The sequence below is a fragment of the Salmo salar genome, chromosome ssa14 (assembly GCF_905237065.1).
Source record: "Salmo salar chromosome ssa14, Ssal_v3.1, whole genome shotgun sequence".
NCBI lineage: Eukaryota > Metazoa > Chordata > Actinopteri > Salmoniformes > Salmonidae > Salmo > Salmo salar.
Window position 1 is genome coordinate 89,426,445 of NC_059455.1, and position 25,758 is coordinate 89,452,202.

The 25,758-nt window shown below is 45.3% G+C and overlaps 2 protein-coding genes across 4 annotated transcripts in view; both read right to left on the reverse strand.

Moving 5' to 3' along the window:
* LOC123726601 (cell surface glycoprotein 1-like) overlaps positions 1–5,245 on the reverse strand; it is a 9,043-nt gene extending 3,798 nt beyond the window's left edge. The window contains exon 1 of the mRNA XM_045693712.1: positions 5,142–5,245. Coding sequence (XP_045549668.1) covers positions 5,142–5,245 — 104 coding nt within the window. The remainder of the gene's footprint in view (positions 1–5,141) is intronic.
* The window catches only part of LOC106570550 (collagen alpha-2(VIII) chain), an 84,689-nt gene that overhangs the window by 42,883 nt on the left and 16,048 nt on the right, over positions 1–25,758 (reverse strand). The gene's annotated exons all lie outside the window — the stretch shown is intronic.

The window sequence follows — 25,758 nt, forward strand, 5'->3', positions numbered from 1 at the left end:
AGCTCAGGTGCATCCTGTTACGATTGATCATCCTTGAGGTGTTGCTACAACTTGATTGGAGTCCACCTGTGGTAAATTCAATTGATTGGACATGATCTGGAAAGGCACACACCTGTCTATATAAGGTCCCACAGTTGATAGTGCATGTCAGAGCAAAAACCAAGCCATGAGGTCGAAGGAATTGTCTGTAGAGCTCCGAGATAGGATTGTGTTGAGGCACAGATCTGGGGAAGGGTACCAAAACATTTCTGTAGCATTGAAGGTCCTCAAGATCACAGTGATCCATCATTCTTAAATGGAATAAGTTTGGAACCACCAAGACTCTTCCTAGAGCTGGTCGCCCGGCCAAACTGAGCAATCAGGGGAGAAGGGCCTTGGTCAGGGAGGTGACCAAGAACCTGATGGTCACTCTGACAGAGCTCTAGAGTTCTTCTGTGGAAAGGCACCTAAAGGACTCTCAGACCATGAGAAACAAAGTTCTCTGGTCTGATGAAATCAAGATTCAACTCTTTGGCCTGAATGCCAAGCGTCACGTGGGGAAGAAACCTGGCACCATCCCTACGGTGAAGGATGTTGGTGGCAGCATCATGCTGTGGGGATGTCTTTCAGCGGCAGGGACTGAGAGACTAGTCAGGATCGAGGGAAAGATGAACCGAGCAAAGTACAGAGAGATCCTTGATGAAAACCTGCTCCAGAGCATTCAGGACCTCAGACTGGGGCGAAGGTTCACCTACCAACAGGACAACGACCCTAAGCACGCAGCCAAGACAACACAGGAGTGGCTTCAGGACACGTCTCTGAATATCCTTGAGTGGCCCAGCCAGAGCCCAGACTTGAACCTGATCGAACATCTCTGGAGAGACCTGGAAATAGCTGTGCAGCAATGCTCCCCATCCAACCTGACAGAGCTTGAGAGGATCTGCAGAGAAGAATGGGAGAAACTCACCAAATACAGGTGTGCCAAGCTTGTAGCATCATACCCAAGAAGACTCAAGGCTGTAATTGCGGCCAAAGGTGCTTCAGCAAAGTACTGAGTAAAGGGTCTGAATACTTCTGCAAATGTGATATTTTATTTGTTAATTTTTAAGAAATTTGCAAACATTTCTAAAAACGTGTTTTTGCTTTGTCTTTATGTGGTAGATTTATGAGGGGAAAAAAACTTTTTCATCAATTTTAGAATAAGGCTGTAACATAACGAAATGTGGAAAAAATCAAGGGGTCTGAATACTTTCCAAATGCACTGTAAATCACATGTTATTTCAGAGTTCACAACTTTCTCAGACAGAGTATGTGGGAGGAGACTGCTGATATAGGGGGAGGGGTTGTTATTGAGTAGTGAGAAATTAGACTAATTATAGGGGGAGGGGTTTGTTATTGAGTTGTGAGAATTGAGTGTGTTGGCTAATGTGTATAGATATAGCTTGCCGAAACAGCTGAGGGTGACAAAAAATAGACATCGTATGACAAGGATGGAGAGGCTGTTTGTGGAGGGTTTGTGTGTGAATGTGTGTGTGTGTATGTGTGTGTGTGTGTGTGTGTGTGTGTGTGTGTGTGTGTGTGTGTGTGTGTGTGTGTTGTGTGTAGGGCGCGTGCCCGCTGTGTGTGTGTGTGTGTGTGTGTGTGTGTGTGTGTGTGTGTGTGTGTGTGTGTGTGTGTGTGTGTGTGTGTGTGTGTGTGTGTGTGTGTGTATGTGTGTGTGTCAGTGTGTGTACTGCTATGTGTGTGTGAAGCACGAGGAGTGAGTTAGAGTGTGTGTATGGGAAACAGGGAGAGAGGAGGTGGGGTTCGGCGTTCAGTTCTGCTAGAGCAATTATCTTGTTCCTCAAACTTACCATTTAATGGAAACCCTAGTAGTGCGCCAAACTACACGCCTGTCTTAAGGTATGAACCTCCAAAACGTGTTCCTCTCTCTCTCTCTCTCTCTCTCTCTCTCTCTCTCTCTCTCTCTCGCTGTCTCTATCTTTCTCTCGCTGTCTCTCTCTCTCTCTCTCTCTCTCTCTCTTTTTAGTTATTTTAAAACAAATATTTTTATTGGAGACTTGACTTCACAAAGTTGCTATTAGTTTCCCAGGTGTGGAGAAAGAAACTCCATTATAATTCTCCTGAACATGATTTCCCTCCATGGTCCTCTCTTTCCACAGATAGAGGTGTTCTCTCTCTGTCCCTCTCTGTTATATTGCTAATGCCATGTGAATGCTGTAATATTAGTTACTGTAACCAGTCAGCAGCATGTAGTACGTGAGGTATAGACCTACTGGTATAACTCCATTAACAACATCATGCATGTGAGTTGAGTATCCAGCTAAAGATCAATTACCTGTCGCAATGCTGTAAAGTGGTTTCCTAGTTAGCTATAGTTATGACTAATGAGACACAGCCCAGTCAAAATACAAGTCTCCCCCAGATCTTCCTCCTAACAACCTCATTTTAACTCCCTGAACTGAGTTGTAATATATATGACCCCACTGCTACAGTCTGGTCTATGTGGTACAGGGAAAAAGAGGGTCCTACTGGTCTCTCCTACTGTCTGACTGGAGTCACATTGAGACAGGCCATGTTACTGGTCTCTCCTACTGTCTGACTGGAGTCACATTGAGACAGGCCATGTTACTGGTCTCTCCTACTGTCTGACTGGAGTCACATTGAGACAGGCCATGTTGCTGGTCTCTCCTACTGTCTGACTGGAGTCACATTGAGACAGGCCATGTTACTGGTCTCTCCTACTGTCTGACTGGAGTCACATTGAGACAGGCCATGTTGCTGGTCTCTCCTACTGTCTGACTGGAGTCACATTGAGACAGGCCATGTTGCTGGTCTCTCCTACTGTCTGACTGGAGTCACATTGAGACAGGCCATGTTGCTGGTCTCTCCTACTGTCTGACTGGAGTCACATTGAGACAGGCCATGTTGCTGGTCTCTCCTACTGTCTGACTGGAGTCACATTGAGACAGGCCATGTTACTGGTCTCTCCTACTGTCTGACTGGAGTCACATTGAGACAGGCCATGTTACTGGTCTCTCCTACTGTCTGACTGGAGTCACATTGAGACAGGCCATGTTACTGGTCTCTCCTACAGTCTGACTGGAGTCACATTGAGACAGGCCATGTTACTGGTCTCTCCTACTTTCTGACTGGAGTCACATTGAGACAGGCCATGTTACTGGTCTCTCCTACTGTCTGACTGGAGTCACATTGAGACAGGCCATGTTGCTGGTCTCTCCTACAGTCTGACTGGAGTCACATTGAGACAGGCCATGTTGCTGGTCTCTCCTACTGTCTGACTGGAGTCACATTGAGAGAGGCCATGTTACTGGTCTCTCCTACTGTCTAACTGGAGTCACATTGAGACAGGCCATGTTACTGGTCTCTCCTACTGTCTGACTGGAGTCACATTGAGACAGGCCATGTTGCTGGTCTCTCCTACTGTCTGACTGGAGTCACATTGAGACAGGCCATGTTGCTGGTCTCTCCTACTGTCTGACTGGAGTCACATTGAGACAGGCCATGTTACTGGTCTCTCCTACTGTCTGACTGGAGTCACATTGAGACAGGCCATGTTACTGGTCTCTCCTGAGGCCATTCAGATCACATTAGGAGCCAATCACACTCATGGGAGATAGAGGGAGAGAGAGAGAGGGAAAAAGACAGAGCGAGAGAGAGAGACAGAGCGAGAAACGTCAAATGAAAAGATAATTACCTGAGTCTGAGGGCTAGGCTGTCCTTAAACACCCTTAATGACTCAAAGTCTCGCTGCATGCAAATCACCCACAAAACCTCTCTCAAATCACTTTTCCACTGCTTAGAAAGCACTCTGCCTGACGCGCCTCTTTAGTATGACTCCATATGGTTTGGACCAGAACGTGTTTACTTAGGTTTGGGGAGAGGGGCGAAAACCAAACACTCTCAAGTTTTCTGACAAAGCAACCAACCCCTCCGATCCTCAGCAATCACCCCTATTCCTCCCCTTCTTCACCTCCTCACCCTAAACCCGCAAGTTTAACAGAAGAGAGAGGAAGAAAAAAACATATATGAGAATCTATGTGAGTATCAGCCTGCGTTGCACTTGTACAAGCTACAGTTAGCTTTTCACATGTAGAAGGGGAAAGGATCAATCAGAATGAACTGTCTGTCACTAACGAACGGTTTTGAGACGGAATTCCTGACTCTGAGGGGTACACTGTGGCCATTTGTTTGGGATGACACAGGGACAGGGAGAGTACAGTGCCAACTATAAGTACTGTACCAGCAATATATCTTACTGTACCTACACCTCTATTACACATACTAATACCCTGTTTGGCTGTAGTAACGTGTCTCTATTTCTGTTAATGAATTATTGACAGAAGATATGACACACATAACAACCCAGTATAGCTAGCAGCCTATAATCTCTATGTTCTCTATGTTCTCTGTGGGCTTTATGTTCTCTATGTTGTCTAGGCGCTATATGGGCTCTGTAGGCTCTATGTTCTCTATGGGCTCTATGTTCTCCATGGACTCTATGTTCTCTATGGGCTCGGTGTTCTCTATGTTCTCTATGGGCTCTATGGGCTCAATGTTGACTTTTCTCTGTTCTCTATGGGCTCTATGTTCTCAATTTTCTCTATGTTCTCTATGGACTCTATGTTCTCTGTGGGCTCTAGGTTCTCTATGTTTTCAATGTTCTCTATGGGCTCTATGGACTCTATGTTCTCTATGTTCTCTATGTTCTCTATGGGCTCAATGTTGACTTTTCTCTGTTCTCTATGTTCTCTATGGGCTCTATGTTCTATATGGGCTCTATGTTCTCTATGTTTCCTATGGGCTCTATGTTCTCTATGGGCTCTAAGTTCTCTATGGGCTCTATGATCTCTATGTTCTTCTATGTTCTCTATGTTCTCTGTGGGCTCTAGGTTCTCTATGTTTTCAATGTTCTCTATGGGCTCTATGTTCTCTATGTTTCCTATGGGCTCTATGTTCTCTATGGGCTCTAAGTTCTCTATGGGCTCTATGATCTCTATGTTCTTCTATGTTCTCTATGTTCTCTATGTTCTCTCTTTTCTATATGGTCTCTATGGGCTCTATGTTCTGTATGTTCTCTATTTACCTCTATGTTATCTATGTTCTCTATGGGCTCTATGGATTCTATTTTCTCTCTGGGCTATATGTTCTCTATGGGCTCTATGGGCTCTATGTTCTCCATGGGCTCTATGGGCTCTATGTTCTCCATGGGATCTATGGGCTCTATGTTCTCTATGGTTTCCATTTTCTCTATGTTCTCTATGGGCTATACGTTCTCTATACTCTATGTTTTCTATGTTGTCTATGGGCTCTATGAGCTCTATGTTCTCTATGTTTTCTATGGGCTCTATGTTCTCTATGGGCTCTATGTTCTCTATGGGCTCTGTTCTCTATTTTCTCTATGTTCTCTATTTTCTCTATGGGCTCATGTTCTCTATGTTCTCTATGGGCTCTATGGGCTCTATGTTTTCTGTTCTCTGTTCTCTATATTCTCTTTGTTCTCTATGCGCTCTACGTTCCCTATGGGCTCTATATTCTCTATGTTCTTCTATGTTCTATAGGCTCTATGTTCTCTCTGTTCTCTATGGGCTCTATGTTCTCTTTTCTCTATGTTCCCTATGGGCTCTACGGGCTCTATGTTCTCTGTTCTCTGTTCTCTATGTTCTCGCTGTTCTCTATGTTCTCTATGGACTCTATGGGCTCCATGTTCTCTCTGATCTCTATGGGCTCTATGGGCTCTATGTTCTCTGTGGGCACTATGTTCTCTATGGGCTCTATGTTCTCTATGTTCTCTATAGGCTCTATAGGCTCTATGTTCTCTGTGGGCACTATGTTCTCTATGTTCTCTATGGGCTCTATGTTCTCTATGTTCTCTATGAGCTCTATGTTCTCTATGGGCACTATATTCTCTATGTTCTCTGTGGGCTCTATGTTATCTGTGAGCTCTATGTCCTCTGTGGGCTCTCTTTTCTCTCTTCTCTATGTTCTCTCTGTTCTCTCTGTTCTCTAGGTTCTCATGGGCTCTATGTCATCTGTGGGCTCTAGGTTCTCTATGTTCTCTATGTTCTCTCTGTTCTCTCTGTTCTCTAGGTTCTCTATGGGCTCTATGTCCTCTGTGGGCTCTAGGTTCTCTATGTTCTCTATGTTCTCTCTGTTCTCTAGGTTCTCTATGGGCTCTATGTCCTCTGTGGGCTCTAGGTTCTCTATGGGCTCTGTGGGCTCTGGTCAAAAGTAGTACACTATATAGTGAATAATGTGTCATCTGTGACCCAGACTGAACGTGTGTTGTGTGTCTTGATTCATTCCCAGTCTTGTGTGTAATCTCAATAACAAAATGTTTGAAGAAAATTAGAGTTCTTGTGGCATGGCACGGAATGACACTGTAATCCTCTACTATACACAGAGGGGGTCAGTGTGTGTGTGTCTGTGTGTGTGCGTGTCTGTGCTATGTGTCTGTTCTATGTGTCAGGGGAAAAATATATATATATATATATATATATATACATATATAAATAAATATAGGACAAAACACACATCCCGACAAGAGAAACAACATAACTCACAACGTAAGACAACAAACAACGTAACAAGGCAGCAACACACGACAACACAGCTTGATAGCAACACAAAATGACAACAATATGGTAGCAACACAACATGGTAGCAGCACAAAATATGGTACAAACTTTATTGGGCACAGACAACAGCACAAAGGGCAATAAGATAGAGACAACAATACATCACGCAAAGCAGCCACAACTGTCAGTAAGAGTGTCCATGATTGAGTCTTCGAATTAAAAGATTGAGATAAAACTGTCCAGTTTGTGTGTTTGTTGCAGCTCGTTCTATCCGCTGCTGAGAAAGCACTCTGCCTGACGCGTCTCTTTATTATGACTCCATATGGTTTGGACCAGAACGTGTTTAGTAAAAGAGAGAAAATGGAAGAGAGTGAGATGAAAGAGAGGAGGGGTTGGAGAGGAATAGAGAGATGGAGAGAGAGGAGTGGTTGGAGATCAAGAGAGAGATGGCGAGAGATTTGCATTTTCCTCTCTCTCTCTCTCTCTCCCTCTCCCTCTATCCCCTCTCTCTCTCCACCTTTTTCTCGTCCCCTCTCTCCCTCTCTCCCTCTCCCCTCTCTCCCTTCTGCCTCTCTAACGTTCTCTCTCCCTCTCTCCCCTCTCCCTCTCTACCTTTCTCTCTCCCTCTCTCCCCTCTCCCTCTACCTTTTTCTCTTCCCTTCTCTCCCTATCTCCCCTCGCCCTCTCTAACTTTCTCTTCCCTCTATCCCCTCTCCTTCTCTAACTTTCTCTCTCCCTCTCTCTCCCTCTCTCTCTCTAACTTTCTCTCTCCCTCTCTCCCCTCTCACTTTCTAACTTTCTCTCCCTCTCTCTCCTCTCCCTCTAACTTTATCTCTCCCTCTCTCCCTCTCTTTCTGGCTCCTTCACTAAGAGGACTGTGGTTTTATTGAATGGCATAAACGGCCCTTAAAATGCTTTTTGAATGACTAGTGTGAGGGAGTGTATGTGTGTGTGTGTTTGCATTCTGTCTGTGTGTGTATGTACACACACTGAAAACCCGTTTCCATGCACAATGCCAAATTTCTTTCACCCCCCTTATCCTGAAGTTCACCACACATCCTACAGTGGTGGTTGCACTTTGTTTTTCAACTAGATTTTTCATCCCTAACCATGCCACAGGGAAAACAGATTGCCTCTCACACACAGCATGTGGTAATGGCTACTATTTGCTTATCGTGCAAACACACGTGTGCAAATAAAAGGCAGTCTAGTGTAGACAGATACTGTTCAGTAGTTTTCATTCAGGGCAAATCCTTAGCAGCTGGGTTAAGATAGCTGTCTAGAGCCTGACCTGGCTGTGGGACAGATTTGGAACCCACATTCCCATGTGTCTATAGACTATTAGCTAGCATTAATAACAGTTATAGACTATAAGCTAGCATTAATAACAGTTATAGACTATGAGCTAGAATTAATAACAGTTATAGACTGAGCTGGAATTAATAACAGTTATAGACTATGAGCTGGCATTAATAACAGTTATAGACTGTGAGCTGGCACTAATAACAGTTATAGACTGTGAGCTGGAATTAATAACAGTTATAGACTATGAGCTAGCATTAATAACAGTTATAGACTATAAGCTAGCATGAATAACAGTTATAGACTATGAGCTAGAATTAATAACAGATATAGACTATGAGCTAGCATTAATAACAGTTATAGACTATGAGCTAGCATTAATAACAGTTATAGACTATGAGCTAGCATTAACAACAGTTATAGACTACGAGCTAGCATTAATAACAGTTATTGTCTATGAGCTAGCATTATTAACAGTTATAGACTGTGAGTTAGCATGAATAACAGTCAAAGACTGTGAGCTAGCATTAATAACAGTTATAGACTGTGAGATAGCATTAATAACAGTTATAGACTGAGCTGGAATTAATAACAGTTATAGACTATGAGCTAGCATTAATAACAGTTACAGACTATGAGCTAGAATTAATAACAGTTATAGACTGAGCTGGAATTAATAACAGTTATAGACTATGAGCTAGCATTAATAACAGTTATAGACTATGAGCTGGCATTAATAACAGTTATAGACTGTGAGCTGGCATTAATAACAGTTATAGACTGTGAGCTGGAATTAATAACAGTTATAGACTATGAGCTAGCATTAATAACAGTTATAGACTATAAGCTAGCATTAATAACAGTTATAGACTATGAGCTAGCATTAACAACAGTTATAGACTACGAGCTAGCATTAATAACAGTTATTGTCTATGAGCTAGCATTATTAACAGTTATAGACTGTGAGTGGGCATGAATAACAGTCAAAGACTGTGAGCTAGCATTAATAACAGTTATAGACTGTGAGATAGCATTAATAACAGTTATAGACTGTGAGCTAGCATGAATAACAGTTATAAACTGTGAGTTAGCATTAATAACAGTTATAGACTGTGAGCTAGCATGAATAACAGTTATAGACTGTGAGCTAGCATTGACAACAGTTATAGACTATGAGCTAGCATTAATAACATTTATAGACTATGAGCTAACATTAATAACAGTTATAGACTATGAGCTAGCATTAATACCAGTTATAGACTATGAGCTAGCATGAATAACAGTTATAGACTGTGAGCTAGAATTAATAACAGTTATTGTCTATGAGCTAGCATTAATAACAGTTATAGACTATGAGCTAGCATTAATAACAGTTATAGACTGTGAGCTAGCATTAATAAAAGTTATAGACTACGAGCTAGCATTAATAGCAGTAATAGACTGTGAGCTAGCATTAATAACAGTTATAGACCACGAGCTAGCATTAATAACAGTTATAGACTGTGAGCTAGCATTAATAACAGTTATAGACTATGAGCTAGCATTAATAACAGTTATAGACTGTGAGCTAGCATTAATAACAGTTATAGACCACGAGCTAGCATTAATAACAGTAATAGCCTGTGAGCTAGCATTAATAACAGTTATAGACTGTGAGCTAGCATTAATAACAGTTATAGACCGTGAGATAGCATTAATAACAGTTATAGACTGTGAGCTAGCATTAATAACAGTTATTGTCTATGAGCTAGCATTATTAACAGTTATAGACTGTGAGTTAGCATGAATAACAGTCAAAGACTGTGACCTAGCATTAATAACAGTTATAGACTGTGAGATAGCATTAATAACAGTTATAGACTGTGAGCTAGCATGAATAACAGTTATAAACTGTGAGTTAGCATTAATAACAGTTATAGACTGTGAGCTAGCATGAATAACAGTTATAGACCGTGAGCTAGCATTAATAACAGTTATAGACTGTGAGCTAGCATTAATAACAGTTATAGACTGTGAGCTAGCATTAATAACAGTTATAGACTATGAGCTAGCATTAATAACAGTTATAGACTATGAGCTAGCATTAATACCAGTTATAGAATATGAGCTAGCATTAATAAAAGTTATAGACTGTGAGCTACTATGAATAACAGTTATAAACTGTGAGATAGCATGAATAACAGATATAGACTGTGAGCTAGCATGAATAACAGTTATAGACTGTGAGCTAGCATTACTAACAGTTATAGACTGTGAGCTAGCATTAATAACAGTTATAGACTATGAGCTAGCATTAATAACAGTTGTAGACTGAGTTAGCATTAATAACAGTTATAGACTATGAGCTAGCATTAATAACAGTTATAGACTTTGAGCTAGCATTATTTACAGTTATAGACTGTGAGCTAGCATTAACAATAGTTATAGACTGTGAGCTATCATTAATAACAGTTATAGACTGTGAGTTAGCATTAATAACTGTTATAGACTGTGAGCTAGCATTAATAACAGTTGTACTGTGAGCTAGCATTAACAAGGGTTTCTTATCAAATAAAATCAAGCTTTATTTATACAGCAAATTTCAGACATGGATGCGAAGCAATGCGCTTCACAGGAAAAAACATAAATAAAAAACAATGAAAATAAAAACAGAAATACAGAAACTGAAAGACTAAAAAAGGAAAAGCAAAGCTAAGGTGTTTTTAGATCTCTTTTAAATATGTCCACAGTTTTGGCCCCCTCAGGTTCTCTGGCAGGCTATTGCAGAGGCTTGGGGCATTAAAACTAAAGGCTGCCTCTCTATGCTTCTTGGTCCAAGACCTTGGGATAGTTAAAAAGCCAGTGACAGAGGACCTGAGGGACCTACTGGGAACATAACTCACAAGCAAGTCTGCAATGTATTGGGGTGCACAATCGTGGATTGATTTAAAAACCAATAGAAGAATCTTCAAATGAATTCTAAAACTCACAGGCAGCCAGTGCAGAGACTTTAAAACCGGTGTAATGTGTGCTCTCCATCTGGTCTTGGTCAGTACCCGTGCTGCAGTATTCTGTATGTTTTGCAGTTGACCATTGTCTTTTTTTTGTGTAGACCAGACAGGAGACCATTACAGTAGTCAAGGCTACTTATAATAAAAGCATGGATGAGTCTCTCTGTATCAGCCTGAGAGAGAAATGGCCACACCTTCGCAATGTTCATCAGGTGGTAAAAAGCTAACATACTTTTTTTGAGTTTTTGAGAAGTCTATGAGTTGTGCCAGGAGGTTTCCTGACTTCACCAGGAATAACTATGGGCTCTAGTGTTCACAAGCATTTATAGGTCATTACTTGGCTCGTCAAACATAATTTCCCTCGTCAAACAGCATTATCATGAAAAACTCCTGGCCTTAGATAGGGAAAACCCTTTGCCTGACCTTGGGTTAGTATTGCTGAATAGGGAGAGATGACCTGCAGAGGGGAAGGGACTGAGCAACAAACAGGCGTCTCCAAGCTTACAGACAGTCTGTGTGGTGTTATCCAAGTCTCTCTGTCCCCCGCGTAGTCACTCAGCCACCAAAAATGGATTGTGTGACGATATGCTGTCCTCTTCTGCTCTCTGCAGCAGACTGAGACTAAATACTGACACATACCAGACACATAATGAAGGAGAGAGAGAGAAATGGACATATGGTGCATGCACTACATGCATACGATGTATTTGTGTGTGTGTGCGTGTGTGTGTATTGGCATGCGTGTGTATTTGCGTCTGGGTGTTTGTATGTGTCACTGCGCCTGAGTATGTGTGTGTATCTATGTGTCTGAGTGTGTGTGTATTTGGGTGTGTAAGTGTGTGCATATTTGTGTGTGCCTGTCTGTGTGTGTGTTCCTCTGTGTGTGTGTGTGTGTGTGTGTGTGTGTGTGTGTGTGTGTGTGTGTGTGTGTGTGTGTGTGTGTGTGTGTGTGTGTGTGTGTGTGTGTGTGTGTGTGTGTGTGTGTGTGTGTGTGTGCCTGAGTTTTTACTTGGGTCTTTCTTGTCAGTGGACGTACATCTAAACAACTTAATCCAAGTGTGTTTTCAGACCAGAAAACGGAAGTAAAGACTCTGACAAGAACTCTCTGCTTGGCCTTGTCTGGATAATAGACAGATATAGTCCCCAGACAGACACAGACTCATTATCTACCCATTAAAAATCTATGCAGAAAGAGAAAAGAAAAACCCCAAGCCAAACTGAATTGAATTCACAGACGGACAGAAACTGCAAATGGACTGTTGTGTCTGGCAGGACTGAGAACTATTTGGACAATTCCGAGAGAGAGAGAGAGAGAGAGAGAGAGAGAGAGAGAGTTGCAGGCAATGTTTTTTTTCTCTTTCTCTGAATAATCTTATTGAGAACAGTGAAAGGACAGAGGGATTGAGGGATGGAGAGATGGAGGGAGCGTCACATGGACTAGATTAGCAGATGAATCGATGTGCTGCACATTCCTCGACGTTACTACTTTTCCCTCTATAGTACTAGTTTCCCTCTACATTACTTTCTCTCTTTTTGTTATTTCTCCTCTTTTCTCTGATTGGAAAAGCAGTGGTAGGAAACCCATCCAGGTCACCCGTTATAGAAGTCAGCATTGACGTTGGGAGATGAAACAGAAACCGGTCACTAGGGGCAACAGTGAGCATTGTTACCTTCAAGTAGGTTTTGGTTTTGCTAGGATGTTGTGGATGCGGACGGCATTGAGATCTGCCTCTAATTGCTGTTCCTAGATCTGCCTCTAATTGCTGTTCCTAGATCTGCCTCTAATTGCTGTTCCTAGATCTGCCTCTAATTGCTGTTCCTAGATCTGCCTCTAATTGCTGTTCCTAGATCTGCCTCTAATTGCTGTTCCAAGATCTGCCTCTAATTGCTGTTCCTAGATCTGCCTCTAATTGCTGTTCCTAGATCTGCCTCTAATTGCTGTTCCTATATCTGCCTCTAATTGCTGTTCCTAGATCTGCCTCTAATTGCTGTTCCAAGATCTGCCTCTAATTGCTGTTCCTGGATTAGCCTCTTATTCCAAAGGTTGCCAGGACAGAATCCAGAAAACGTTTTTTAAAGACTATCCCAAACCTTAACCCTTACCGTAACAATTCAGAGTTAATGCCTAAACTTAACCTTAAACACTTTGTTATTTGACTTTTGCCTTTTGTTTGAGAAACATGGATAAACGTCTAATTCTGATGTGAGACTGTGAGAGCTAGTTGGGGAAGTCTTGTTACTGTGTGTGTGCATGTGTACAGTATGTGTGTGTTAGACATTGCACTTAACCACATATCTAGGATCAGAATGGGTAAAGACATTACATGAGCGATAGTATGTGGACACCTGCTCGTCAAAAATCTAATTCCAAAAGCATGGGCTTTAATATGGAGTTGGTCCCCCCTTTGCTGCTATAACAGCCTCCACTCTTCTGGGAAGGCTTTCCACTAGATGTTGGAACATTGCTGAGGGGACTTGCTTCCATTCAGCCACAAGATCATTAGTGAGGCCGGGCACTGATGTTGGGCGATTAGGCCTGGCTCACAGTCAGCGTTCCAATTCATCCCAAAGGTGTTTGATGAGGTTGAGGTCAGGGCTCTGTGCAGGCCAGTCAAGTTCTTCCACAGCAATCTCAACAAACCATTTCTGTATGGACCCCGCTTTGTGCATGGGGGCAGTGTCATGCTAAAACAGGAAACGGTCTCCCCCAAACTGTTGCCACAAAGTTGGAAGCAGAAAATCATCTAGAATGTCATTGTATGCTGTAGCGTTGACTTCCCTTCACTGGAACTAAAGGGCTTAGCCCGAACCATGAAATACAGCCCAGACCATTATTCCTCCTCCACCAAACTTCATAGTTTGCACTAGCATTCGGGCAGGTAGCATTCTCCTGGCATCCGCCAAACCCCGATTCGTCCGTCGGACTGCCAGATGGTGAAGCGTGATTCATTACTCCAGAGAACATGATTTTTATACTTCTGTCAACGCTTGGCATTGCACATGCTGATCTTAGGCTTGTGTGCAACTGCTCAGCCATGGAAACTAACAGTTCTCGTGATGACGTTGCTTCCAGAGGAAGTTTGGAACTCGGTAGTGAGTGTTGCAACCGAGGACAGATGATGTTTACGCGCTTCAGCTCTGTGAGCTTGTGTTGCCTACCACTTCTTGACTGAGCCGTTGTTGCTCCTAGATGTTTCCACTTCACAATAATAGCACTTGTAGTGGACCGGAGCAGCTCTAGCGGGGCAGAAATTTGACAAACTGACCTGTTGCAAAGGTGCCATCCTATGACATTGCCACATTGAAAGTCACTGAGCTCTTCAGTAAGGCCATTCTACTGCCAATGTTTGTCTATAGAGATTGCATGGCTGTGTGCTCGATTTTATACACCTGTCAACAACGGGTGTGGCTGAAATAGCCGAATCCACTCATTTGTAGGGGTGTCCACATACGTTTATATATTTAGTGTATTTGACCCATGTCAGTGTAGTTAGGGTCAACTTCTACCTAATCCGCGGAGATAGCTCTGAAATCTACCGTATGAAATGCAGGCAGCCTTATGATCCATAGGGAGTGAAGAGGATAAACCCTGAGGTATCTCTCTGTGCTTGCATGTGTGTGTGCGTGTGTCAATGCGTAGGTATGTGTGTGTGTGGTGGAGAGTGAAATAGAAACATGGAAGTTGGAGAAGTACTTTGGAAGAATGAATAATGTGTGTGTGTGTGTGTGTGTGTGTGTGTGTGTGTGTGTGTGTGTGTGTGTGTGTGTGTGTGTGTGTGTGTGTGTGTGTGTGTGTGTGTGTGTGTGTGTGTGTGTGTGTGTGTGTGTGTGTGTGTCTGGGTCCCGATTGCAAACATGAGGTTTGAATCATGTCATATGGCCGAGAGAGAGAGTTCAAGACACTTCCTATCTCTGTAGTGATCTGGCACGCCCTCTCCCTCTCTCCCTCTCTTTTTCAGCCTCCCGTTCTACAACACAAAGGACCTTTGAGAATCATCCTTCTTTGGAGTGACACAGAGGGATTGGAGTGAGACAGAGGGATTGGAGTGAGACAGAGGGATTGGAGTGAGACAGCGGCATTGGAGTGAGACAGAGGGATTGGAGTGAGACAAAGGGATTGGAGTGAGACAGAGGGATTGGAGTGAGACAGAGGGATTGGAGTGAGACAGAGGGATTGGAGTGAGACAGCGGGATTGGAGTGAGACAGAAGGATTGGAGTGAGACAGCGGGATTGGAGTGAGACAGAGGGATTGGAGTGAGAGGGAGAGATTGGAGTGAGACAGAGGGATTGGAGTGAGACAAAGGGATTGGAGTGAGACAGAGGGATTGGAGTGAGAGGGAGAGATTGGAGTGAGACAGAGGGATTGGAGTGAGACAGAGGGATTGTCTCCTTTCTCCTCCTCATCTTCATTCTTCTCTTCTTCTCAAACAACCTGAGAGACTACTGGTTAAGATCGTTGGGCCAGTAACCAAAATGTTGCTGGTTCGAAACCCCGAGCCGACTAGGTGAAAAATCTGTTGATGTGCCCTTGAGCAAGGCATTTGACTCTAATTGCGCCTGTGAGTCGCTCTGGATAAGAGCGTCTGGTAAATGACTCAAATGTAAATGAGTGAAATTGCTTCTGATCAGAGGATTGGGTCTAGAAATGGAAGGACTACCTTGAAAAGTGTTCTTCTGCTTCAAAAAATGAGATCTAATATGAAATGTTAGATAGATATAGCCCAGTGCTTCGGTGGAAAAAACTCTATTTCATTTGATACCTGTACTAATCACAGGTTTTATTTTGAGAGTGCAACCTGAGAATTGCGGCTATGTATTCCCAACAAGACAAACAGTGGGAGCCCAGAGGTTGTAGTGGGCCGGCTGTGGCCTGGCGGTGGCCCGGCGGTGGGCCTTTGTAACTGTGAAACGATCTCCGTCTCGGAGCAAACAGACGGCCTCTGCATGTTTCTGTTGACACCGTTTCAAATCCTCGGTCGGATCAAAGCAGCCACATGGCTTATACAAACTCCGACCAAGACCGACTCCTTTCTTTCTCGCTCTTTCTGTCTCTGTTTTTACTCACTACCTCACTCTTTTTTCTCTCTCTGTGTCTCTCTACTCTCTCTTCTTCCTCAAACCATACTTGAGGTTTCCTGCATCTCTATCACCCACTAGAAGGCTTCCTCTCTGTGGTTGAAGTACAGAGAGAGGGAATGAAGGACAGAGGCAGGGAACGAAGAACAGAGAGAAAGAAGGAGAAAGAGTGGGAATGATAGGATAAGAAGAGGATAGAGAGAGAGGGAGAGTGTGTAACCATCTGTGAACCACATGAAACGCAGCTGTAATTGACTTGGTAATTGACTCGAAGCGCAGAGTAATTAAGTGCTGTTTTTGTTGGCCAACCAACATCCTTCCCCGAAGAGATTGCCTTTCACAGACCTGGGCGTATGGATAATGTAAGGTTGAAGACATGTTGAAGTTGTCCCCTTTCAACTCTAAATCTATCATCAGAGGAGCGCTAAATATTTTGCCAAGGTCATGTAAGTCTTTCTCTGCATCCCAAATCACACCCTCTTCTTATATAGTGCACTGCTTTTGGGGGGCCAGGGGCTTGGGGATGAAGACTTTGACTTACAATTCTAGCCTGTGTAGGTGGGTTCTTCTGCCACCCTGGGTTAAGACTGGTGGTGGTTGTCTGTAAGTTTCATTCCTGGTGCCATTTTACCATGCAGTACACTGGAAGTTCCAGGAGGAACAGACCACCTCTGGTCTAACCCTAACCCTAACCTATACCTACAGGAACACACCATCTCTAGACTGAGTCAGAGAGGAGAGGAAGAGGAAGAGAGAGAGAGAGAGAGAGAGAGAGAGAGAGAGAGAGAGAGAGAGAGAGAGAGAGAGAGAGAGAGAGAGGAGAAAGGATTGGAGAGAACAAACAGAACATTGTACTGGTGAGGGTTTGATGCTACATGGGACAGTTCATTTAGAACACGCAACCTCCGCCAGAACCATGAGCAATATCCTCTGCTGTACTGTGAGAGAGAGCGATGGATAAAGCTCATAAAGAATGCAATATTCGCTGTGAAATCATACTCCACTTCCTATCTACAAGATTTATAAACTATGCAATAATCCTTCCTGTCTTTTAAGTACAGAGAAAAGCAACGCCAACACATTTCTACCGCTACTTTAAGTAGTCGTTCTGCTTGTTAGGATCACAGCCAAACTGCATTGCCTCTCCTGTCTGATTCCAGCGAGCAACGCATACGTTATGGGGATAAACAGAAACAAGAAACCTTATGTTACAGCTACACACGCATGTGCATGAGCACGGGCACACACACACTCACACAGAAATACTCACTCATTCACACACATGCAAACACACACACACACACACTAGTTTAGATCTGCACAGGAAACCAAGGTTTACACACCGTGACAGGCAGAAATGGGAGGGAACACAACATTTTTCGCTCTCTCTTTCTCTTTCTTTTTTCTTCTTCTAGTCTTTCTTTCTGGTCCCTGATTACAGGAAATGATTAGAGTTGAACGAACGACTGGCTGGACAGCTCGGTGCCTAAAACCTCTGAACAGAGCAGACCTGGGTTCAAATACGAAATCGTTGTTCAAAATCGTTGTAAATGCTTTATCTGTGCTTGATTGAGCTTGCTTGGCTGAATAGACCAATAGAACAGTCTCGAAACTGAAAATCCTGGCACCCCAGGCAGGCTAAAGCAAATGGTCAAAGCATTTGAAAGATTTCAAATAGTATTTGAACCCAGGTCTGAAATGGAGGGAGCGTTATGAAACACATGTTGCTCAAAGTGCTGACATTCTGTACAGAGAGGATTAATTAGGAACTAACGCCAGGACATTCTGGAACCTCAGATGAGAGAGAGAGAGACTGCCCTGCCTGGTACAAATTCTCTACAAAGACCTAGACCTCAGGTGCTCTCAATACACCAACTACAGAACCATATGTGCCCAGCCTTTAGTAACCCTTATTGGTGTAGCAGAGTTGGTTTACAGGTCTTAGTCATATCATGGTCAATGTTATGGCTAGAGATGTCAATACACCAACCACAGGAGGCTGCTGAGGGGAGGACGGTTCATAATAATGGCCGGAACAGAGCAAATGGAATGTGTTCGATGTATTTGAAACCATTCCGCTCCAGCTATTGCCATGAGCCCGTCCTCCCCAATTAAGGTGCCACCAACCTCCTGTGACACCAACCATGACACTCAACTGTTTGAATTGTATGAGCTCTTTGTCAAGTCTATAGTAACCCTCATTGATATAGTAGAGTTGGTTTGGTCTTCAGTAACCTTCATTGATATAGTAGAGTTGGTTTGGCCCATTTGAAATTAATTCCATTCATCACCTACTTGCCACAATTATGGGCAACACGACCAAATTCACATAGAATTGTGAGTTATAGATCTGTCTTAATATGCTTCCTGTGCTTCAGTTTCATTTTTGCGTCTTTTACTTTAGGTTTTGTACACCAGCTTCAAACAGCTGAAAATACAATATTTTGGGTTATGGAAAATATATTTCACAGTTGTTTAGATGGTACAATGAATCTCAGCATTATACTAGTTTATTTTCTCATAAACTGAAAATTAGGCAAACTATTCGAGTTTTGTCAACCAGGGAATGGCGGAGTGAATTCTTCATAGTGCAACTTTAAGGATGTCTAGGACTGTGATGCTGCCTAGCTTCTGGACTGGTCCAGGGAAGCCTTGTTGAGCTAGTGGTTCTGGTCTTGAACCATCAATCAATCAATCAAATGTATTTATAAAGCCCTTCTTGCATCAGCTGATGTCACAAAGTGATGTACAGAAACCCAGCCTAAAACCCCAAACAGCAAGCCATGCAGGTGTAGAAGCACGGTGGCTAGGAAAAACTCCCTAGAAAGGCCAGAACCTAGGAAGAAACCTAGAAAGGAACCAGGCTCTCAGGGTTGGCCAGTCCTCTTCTGGCTGTGCCGGGTGGAGATTATAACAGAACATGGCCAAGATGTTCAAACGTTCATAGATGACCAGCATGGTCAAATAATAATAATCACAGTGGTTGTAGAGGGTGCAACAGGTCAGCACCTCAGGAGTAAATGTCAGTTGGCTTTTTATAGCCAATCATTCAGAGTTAGCGACAGCAGGTGCGGTAGAGAACCACCATACCATTCCATAAATTCCCACACAACAGGTAATTCAACCCCTAATCACTCCTTGTTAGGCCAAGTCAAACCACATGTTGACTCTGGCAAGCCCAGGGATGTCCATGTTTGTGTGCAGACCAATTGGTTCACAGTGTTCTGTGGGCATCTGTGGGCACGAGGGACCCTCTGTGTAAGAGGAGGCTGATGCCAGATGTGCGTCTCAAATGCCACCCTATTCCCTCTATAGTGCACTACTTTTGACCAGGACCCTATTCCCTTCATAGTGCACTACTTTTGACCAGAGCCCTATTCTCTCTATAGTGCACTACTTTTGACCAGGACACTATTCCCTTCATAGTGCACTACTTTTGACCAGAGCCCTATTCCCTTCATAGTGCACTACTTTTGACCAGAGCCCTATTCTCTCTATAGTGCACTACATTTGACCAGGACACTATTCCCTTCATAGTGCACTACTTTTGACCAGAGCCCTATTCCCTTTAGAGTGCACTACTTTAAATCTTTTTGATTTAACCTTTATTTAATTAGGTACAGTAAGTCAGATAAGAACCAATTCTTAGTTACAATGACAGCCTACCAAGGAACAGTGGGTTAATTGCCTTGTTCAGGGGCCAACAGATTTCTTACCTTGTCAGCTCAGGGATTCGAGGGGATTCGATCCAGCAACCTTTCGGTTACTGGCCCAACGCTCTAACCACTAGGCTACCTATATTGCCCAATAAAGGGAATAGATTGCTATTTGGAACACAGCCCAGGAGGCATTTCCTGGTGAGGTCAGGGACTTAATATGAGGTCAACAAAGTACGATGTGATTGGTCACCACTAGAAAGACAAACTTCCATGAGACACATTTTGTGCTTGCTGCATGCAGCTGCCGAATATAGTTTGTATTTGTAGTCATAGGGTTACATTTCTTTGAGGCAAATGTGTAATGAAAATAAATAAATAAAAATGTTGAAAAGAAATAGAGAGAACAGCCAGTTCTTTATATCTTAGTCTCACTACCCATGGTTTATTTCCTTGTCTTGTAGGTCCTTTTCTTTCATATGGTATTCTGATGTCAATCGCGGGTGAGAAATCCTGATCTGAGTCCACTCCATGACAACATCTCCAAACCTTTCAGTAAAAACAACACTGGTCTCTCCAGGACAGATTAGAACAGACCTAACCCTAGTCTCTCCAGGACAGACTAGAACAGACCTAACCCTAGTCTCTCCAGGACAGACTAGAACAGACCTAACCCTAGTCTCTCCAGGACAGACTAGAACAGACCTAACCCTAGTCTCTCCAGGACAGACTAGAACAGACCTAACCCTAGTCTCTCCAGGACAGACTAGAACAGACCTAACCCTAGTCTCTCCAGGACAGACTAGAACAGACCTAACACTAGTCTCTCCAGGACAGACTAGAACAGACCTAACCCTAGTCTCTCCAGGACAGACTAGAACAGACCTAACACTAGTCTCTCCAGGACAGACTAGAACAGACCTAACCCTAGTCTCTCCAGGACAGACTAGAACAGACCTAACCCTAGTCTCTCCAGGACAGACTAGAACAGACCTAACCCTAGTCTCTCCAGGACAGACTAGAACAGACCTAACCCTAGTCTCTCCAGGACAGACTAGAACAGACCTAACCCTAGTCTCTCCAGGACAGACTAGAACAGACCTAACCCTAGTCTCTCCAGGACAGACTAGAACAGACCTAACCCTAGTCTCTCCAGGACAGACTAGAACAGACCTAACCCTAGTCTCTCCAGGACAGACTAGAACAGACCTAACCCTAGTCTCTCCAGGACAGACTAGAACAGACCTAACCCTAGTCTCTCCAGGACAGACTAGAACAGACCTAACACTAGTCTCTCCAGGACAGACTAGAACAGACCTAACCCTAGTCTCTCCAGGACAGACTAGAACAGACCTAACCCTAGTCTCTCCAGGACAGACTAGAACAGACCTAACCCTAGTCTCTCCAGGACAGACTAGAACAGACCTAAGTCATCACTAGTGTTAAACAGCCACAGGCGAGGAAGGAGAGAGTGTGTGTGTGTGTGTGTGTGTTTGTATATGTGTGTGTGTGTGTGTGTGTGTGTGTGTGTGTGTGTGTGTGTGTGTGTGTGTGTGTGTGTGTGTGTGTGTGTGTGTGTGTGCGCGCGCGTGCGCGTGCATATGTGTGAGGGAGCGTGCGTGCGAGTGTGAGTGTGCATGTACGTTTGTGCTTGTGTATGTGTATCAAGCACTTAACAGCCATTTCCTTCTCAAATCCAGAGCTGTGTGTAAAAGGCTTTTTAATACATCCCTCCAAGGGGACCCATAACACCACAATGACCTCAGTCTCCCTCCAGTCTCCCTTCTCACACACACACCTACGCACACCTACACTCTGCTAAAGCAAGCTGAGACTAGAACAATAACATGGTTCAGGCTTTTAAAAACGCCTCCAGAAGACTTATTTCCAACCCTTATTCAATATTGACCCATTCATCAGAGCGAACTCTCCTTCCTCCACATCTGAAATGGAGAGAATAAAAACGTGGCCTTTGTACGAAATCTATAACAAGACGAAAGGGGATCAGGTTCAGTTTTATATAAAGGATATGACCCCTGCGAGGAGTTGATGGGACTCTGTTGTTTAGCCCCAGTCTTGGAAACCTCAGATGGATTCACTGCCAGATGATGATCAAGAGAGCAATGAGAGTCAACAGAATCAGACAAATACACATGATAAACACACACTTAAAAATACCTCAAATCACCGTCCTCCTTTAAGTCCGCCTCCATCCAACAGTCAGTTCCGTTGTTGAACACAGGTAGAGGTAAACTCTAAACAAACCATGTTCTAATTGTCTACATCTGTCTCTCAGCTTCTACTATTAATCCCTTACTCCAACCCTGCCTTGTTTTCCATCTCTTTCCAAGAGACGAGCAGACCGGAATTCCTCACACGCTAACTTGGGAATCTCAGGGAACTCTCACGGCAAGATATGCCTCCCTGGAAGCGATATTCAAAAACGGAACACTCCCGTTCTCCGGAGAAGCCCTAAATGTCTCGTCTCGTTAAATCGGAACGACAGTTGTGCTAACGCTGAGGTTTTTACAAACCATATTTTTCCCCAATTTGTTCCTTTTGGATTGTTTCAGAAAACGTGAGATTGGGTCTTAAAAACTCTGCCACCCGTAGTAATTCCAGCCGAACATTGTCCTCTGAAGAATTGGTTGACTTGTGTCCATGCCTTGGTTTTAGAACAGATCCTGGTTCAGGCATTGAACACTCTGTACCCTTGAAACACTGTATGATCCAATAGGGGACATATTTGGTCTTGTCTGAAGCCAATAACTGGATGAAAAGTATCATCTGGAATTTGAGAAGATGGTCAAGTGGTCAAAGGGACGGACCTCTTCAAGATCATTATTGCTTGTCTTTTACAGAGAATTAAGAGAGAGTTCACTGACTCCTTCACTAGACAGTGAAGGATTATCTACATTCAGAGATATAGGGTTGAACGGATGAGTGAATGAACATTCTCATGAGTATGCTGTATTCCCACCCCCATCTCTCTCAACCGTATGCAATAAGCCACCCCCCCTTAACTCCCTCAACCGTATGCAATAAGCCACCCCCCCCCTTAACTCCCTCAACTGTATGCAATAAGCCACCCCCCCTTAACTCCCTCAACTGTATGCAATAAGCCACCCCCCCTTAACTCCCTCAACTGTATGCAATAAGCCACCCCTCCTTAACTCCCTCAACTGTATGCAATAAGCCACCCCCCTTAACTCCCTCAACTGTATGCAATAAGCCACCCCTCCTTAACTCCTTCAACTGTATGCAATAAGCCACCCCCCTTAACTCCCTCAACTGTATGCAATAAGCCACCCCTCCTTAACTCCCTCAACTGTATGCAATAAGCCACCCCTCCTTAACTCCCTCAACTGTATGCAATAAGCCACCCCCCTTAACTCCCTCAACTGTATGCAATAAGCCACCCCTCCTTAACTCCTTCAACTGTATGCAATAAGCCACCCCCCCTTAACTCCCTCAACTGTATGCAATAAGCCACCCCCCCTTAACTCTCTCAACTTCATACAATAAGCCCCCCCCCAACCCTAACTGCCGACCCGTCCTTTCTCTCTGGGCCCTCCACCATCTACCCCCCCTTCCTTTCTCTCTGGGCCCTCCATCTACCCCCTTCCTTCCTTTCTCTCTGGGCCCTCCATCTACCCCCTTCCTTCCTTTCTCTCCGGGCCCTCCACCATCTACCCCCCCTTCCTTTCTCTCTGGGCCCTCCATCTACCCCCTTCCTTCCTTTCTCTCCGGGCCCTCCACCATCTACCCCCCTTCCTTTCTCTCTGGGCCCTCCACCATCTACCCCCCCTTCCTTTCTCTCTGGGCCCTCCACCATCTACCCCCCTCCTTCCTTTCTCTCTGGGCCCTCCAATATCAACCCCCCCTCTCTCTGGGCCCTCCGCCATCTACCCCCTTCCTTTCTCTCTGGGCCCTCCACCATCTATCTCCCTTCCTTTCTCTCTGGGCCCACCACCATCTACCCCCCCTTCCTTTCTCTCTGGGCCCTCCACCATCTATCCCCCTTCCTTTCTCTCTGGGCCCTCCACCATCTACCCCCCCTCTCCCTCTCTCTGGGCCCTCCACCATCTACCCCCCCTCTCTCTCTGGGCCCACCACCATCTACCCCCCCTTCCTTTCTCTCTGTGCCCTCCACCATCTACCCCCTTCCTTTCTCTCTGGGCCCTCCACCATCTACCCCCCCTCTCCATCTCTCTGGGCCCTCCACCATCTATCCCCCTTCCTTTCTCTCTGGGCCCTCCACCATCTACCCCCCCTCTCCCTCTGGGCCCACCACCATCTATCCCCCTTCCTTTCTCTCTGTGCCCTCCACCATCTACCCCCCCTCTCCATCTCTCTGGGCCCTCCACCATCTACCCCCCCCTCTCTCTTTCTGGGCCCACCACCATCTACCCCCCTTCCTTTCTCTCGGGGCCCTCCACCATCTACCCCCCCCTCTCCCTCTCTCTGGGCCCTCCACCATCTACCCCCCCCTCTCCATCTCTCTGGGCCCTCCACCATCTACCCCCCCTCTCTCTTTCTGGGCCCACCACCATCTACCCCCCTTCCTTTCTCTCGGGGCCCTCCACCATCTACCCCCCCTCTCCCTCTCTCCGGGCCCTCCACCATCTACCCCCCCTTCCTTTCTCTCTGGGCCCTCCATCTACCCCCTTCCTTCCTTTCTCTCCGGGCCCTCCACCATCTACCCCCCCTTCCTTTCTCTCTGGGCCCTCCACCATCTACCCCCCCCTTCCTTTCTCTCTGGGCCCTCCACCATCTACCCCCCTCCTTCCTTTCTCTCTGGGCCCTCCAATATCAACCCCCCCTCTCTCTGGGCCCTCCGCCATCTACCCCCCTTCCTTTCTCTCTGGGCCCTCCACCATCTATCTCCCTTCCTTTCTCTCTGGGCCCACCACCATCTACCCCCCTTCCTTTCTCTCTGGGCCCTCCACCATCTATCCCCCTTCCTTTCTCTCTGGGCCCTCCACCATCTACCCCCCCTCTCCCTCTCTCTGGGCCCTCCACCATCTACCCCCCCTCTCTCTCTGGGCCCACCACCATCTACCCCCCTTCCTTTCTCTCTGTGCCCTCCACCATCTACCCCCTTCCTTTCTCTCTGGGCCCTCCACCATCTACCCCCCCTCTCCATCTCTCTGGGCCCTCCACCATCTATCCCCCTTCCTTTCTCTCTGGGCCCTCCACCATCTACCCCCCCTCTCCCTCTGGGCCCACCACCATCTATCCCCCTTCCTTTCTCTCTGTGCCCTCCACCATCTACCCCCCCTCTCCATCTCTCTGGGCCCTCCACCATCTACCCCCCCTCTCTCTTTCTGGGCCCACCACCATCTACCCCCCCTTCCTTTCTCTCGGGGCCCTCCACCATCTACCCCCCCCTCTCCCTCTCTCTGGGCCCTCCACCATCTACCCCCCCTCTCCATCTCTCTGGGCCCTCCACCATCTACCCCCCCTCTCTCTTTCTGGGCCCACCACCATCTCCCCCCCTTCCTTTCTCTCGGGGCCCTCCACCATCTACCCCCCCTCTCCCTCTCTCTGGGCCCTCCACCATCTACCCCCCCCTCTCCCTCTCTCTGGGCCCTCCACCATCTACACCCCCCCTCTCTCTCTGGGCCCACCACCATCTATCCCCCTTCCTTTCTCTCTGTGCCCTCCACCATCTACCCCCCCCTCTCCATCTCTCTGGGCCCTCCACCATCTACCCCCCTCTCTCTTTCTGGGCCCACCACCATCTACCCCCCCTTCCTTTCTCTCTGGGCCCTCCACCATCTACCCCCTTCCTTTCTCTCTGGGCCCTCCATCATCTACCCCCTCCTCTCCTTTCTCTCTGGGTCCTCCACATCTACCCCCCGAACCCCTCATTTCTTTCTGGCACCAGACTGTCAGCATGTGCTGCTAGATAAGAGTTGTTTGATAGTGTTGCAGGACATGTTGTCAGGCCTGTTAGAAGCCCTGAGCCAAGTCCCAAATGGCACCCTATTCCCTATATACTGCACTAGTATGACCAGAACCCTATGTTCCCTTTTTAAAAGTAGTGCGCTATATTACAGGAGGTGTGCACTAAATAGGGAAAAGGGTGCAATTTGGGATCGAGAGGCTGCTGACAGAGTCAATGGAGAGGCTGAGGAGAATAATACCACTTT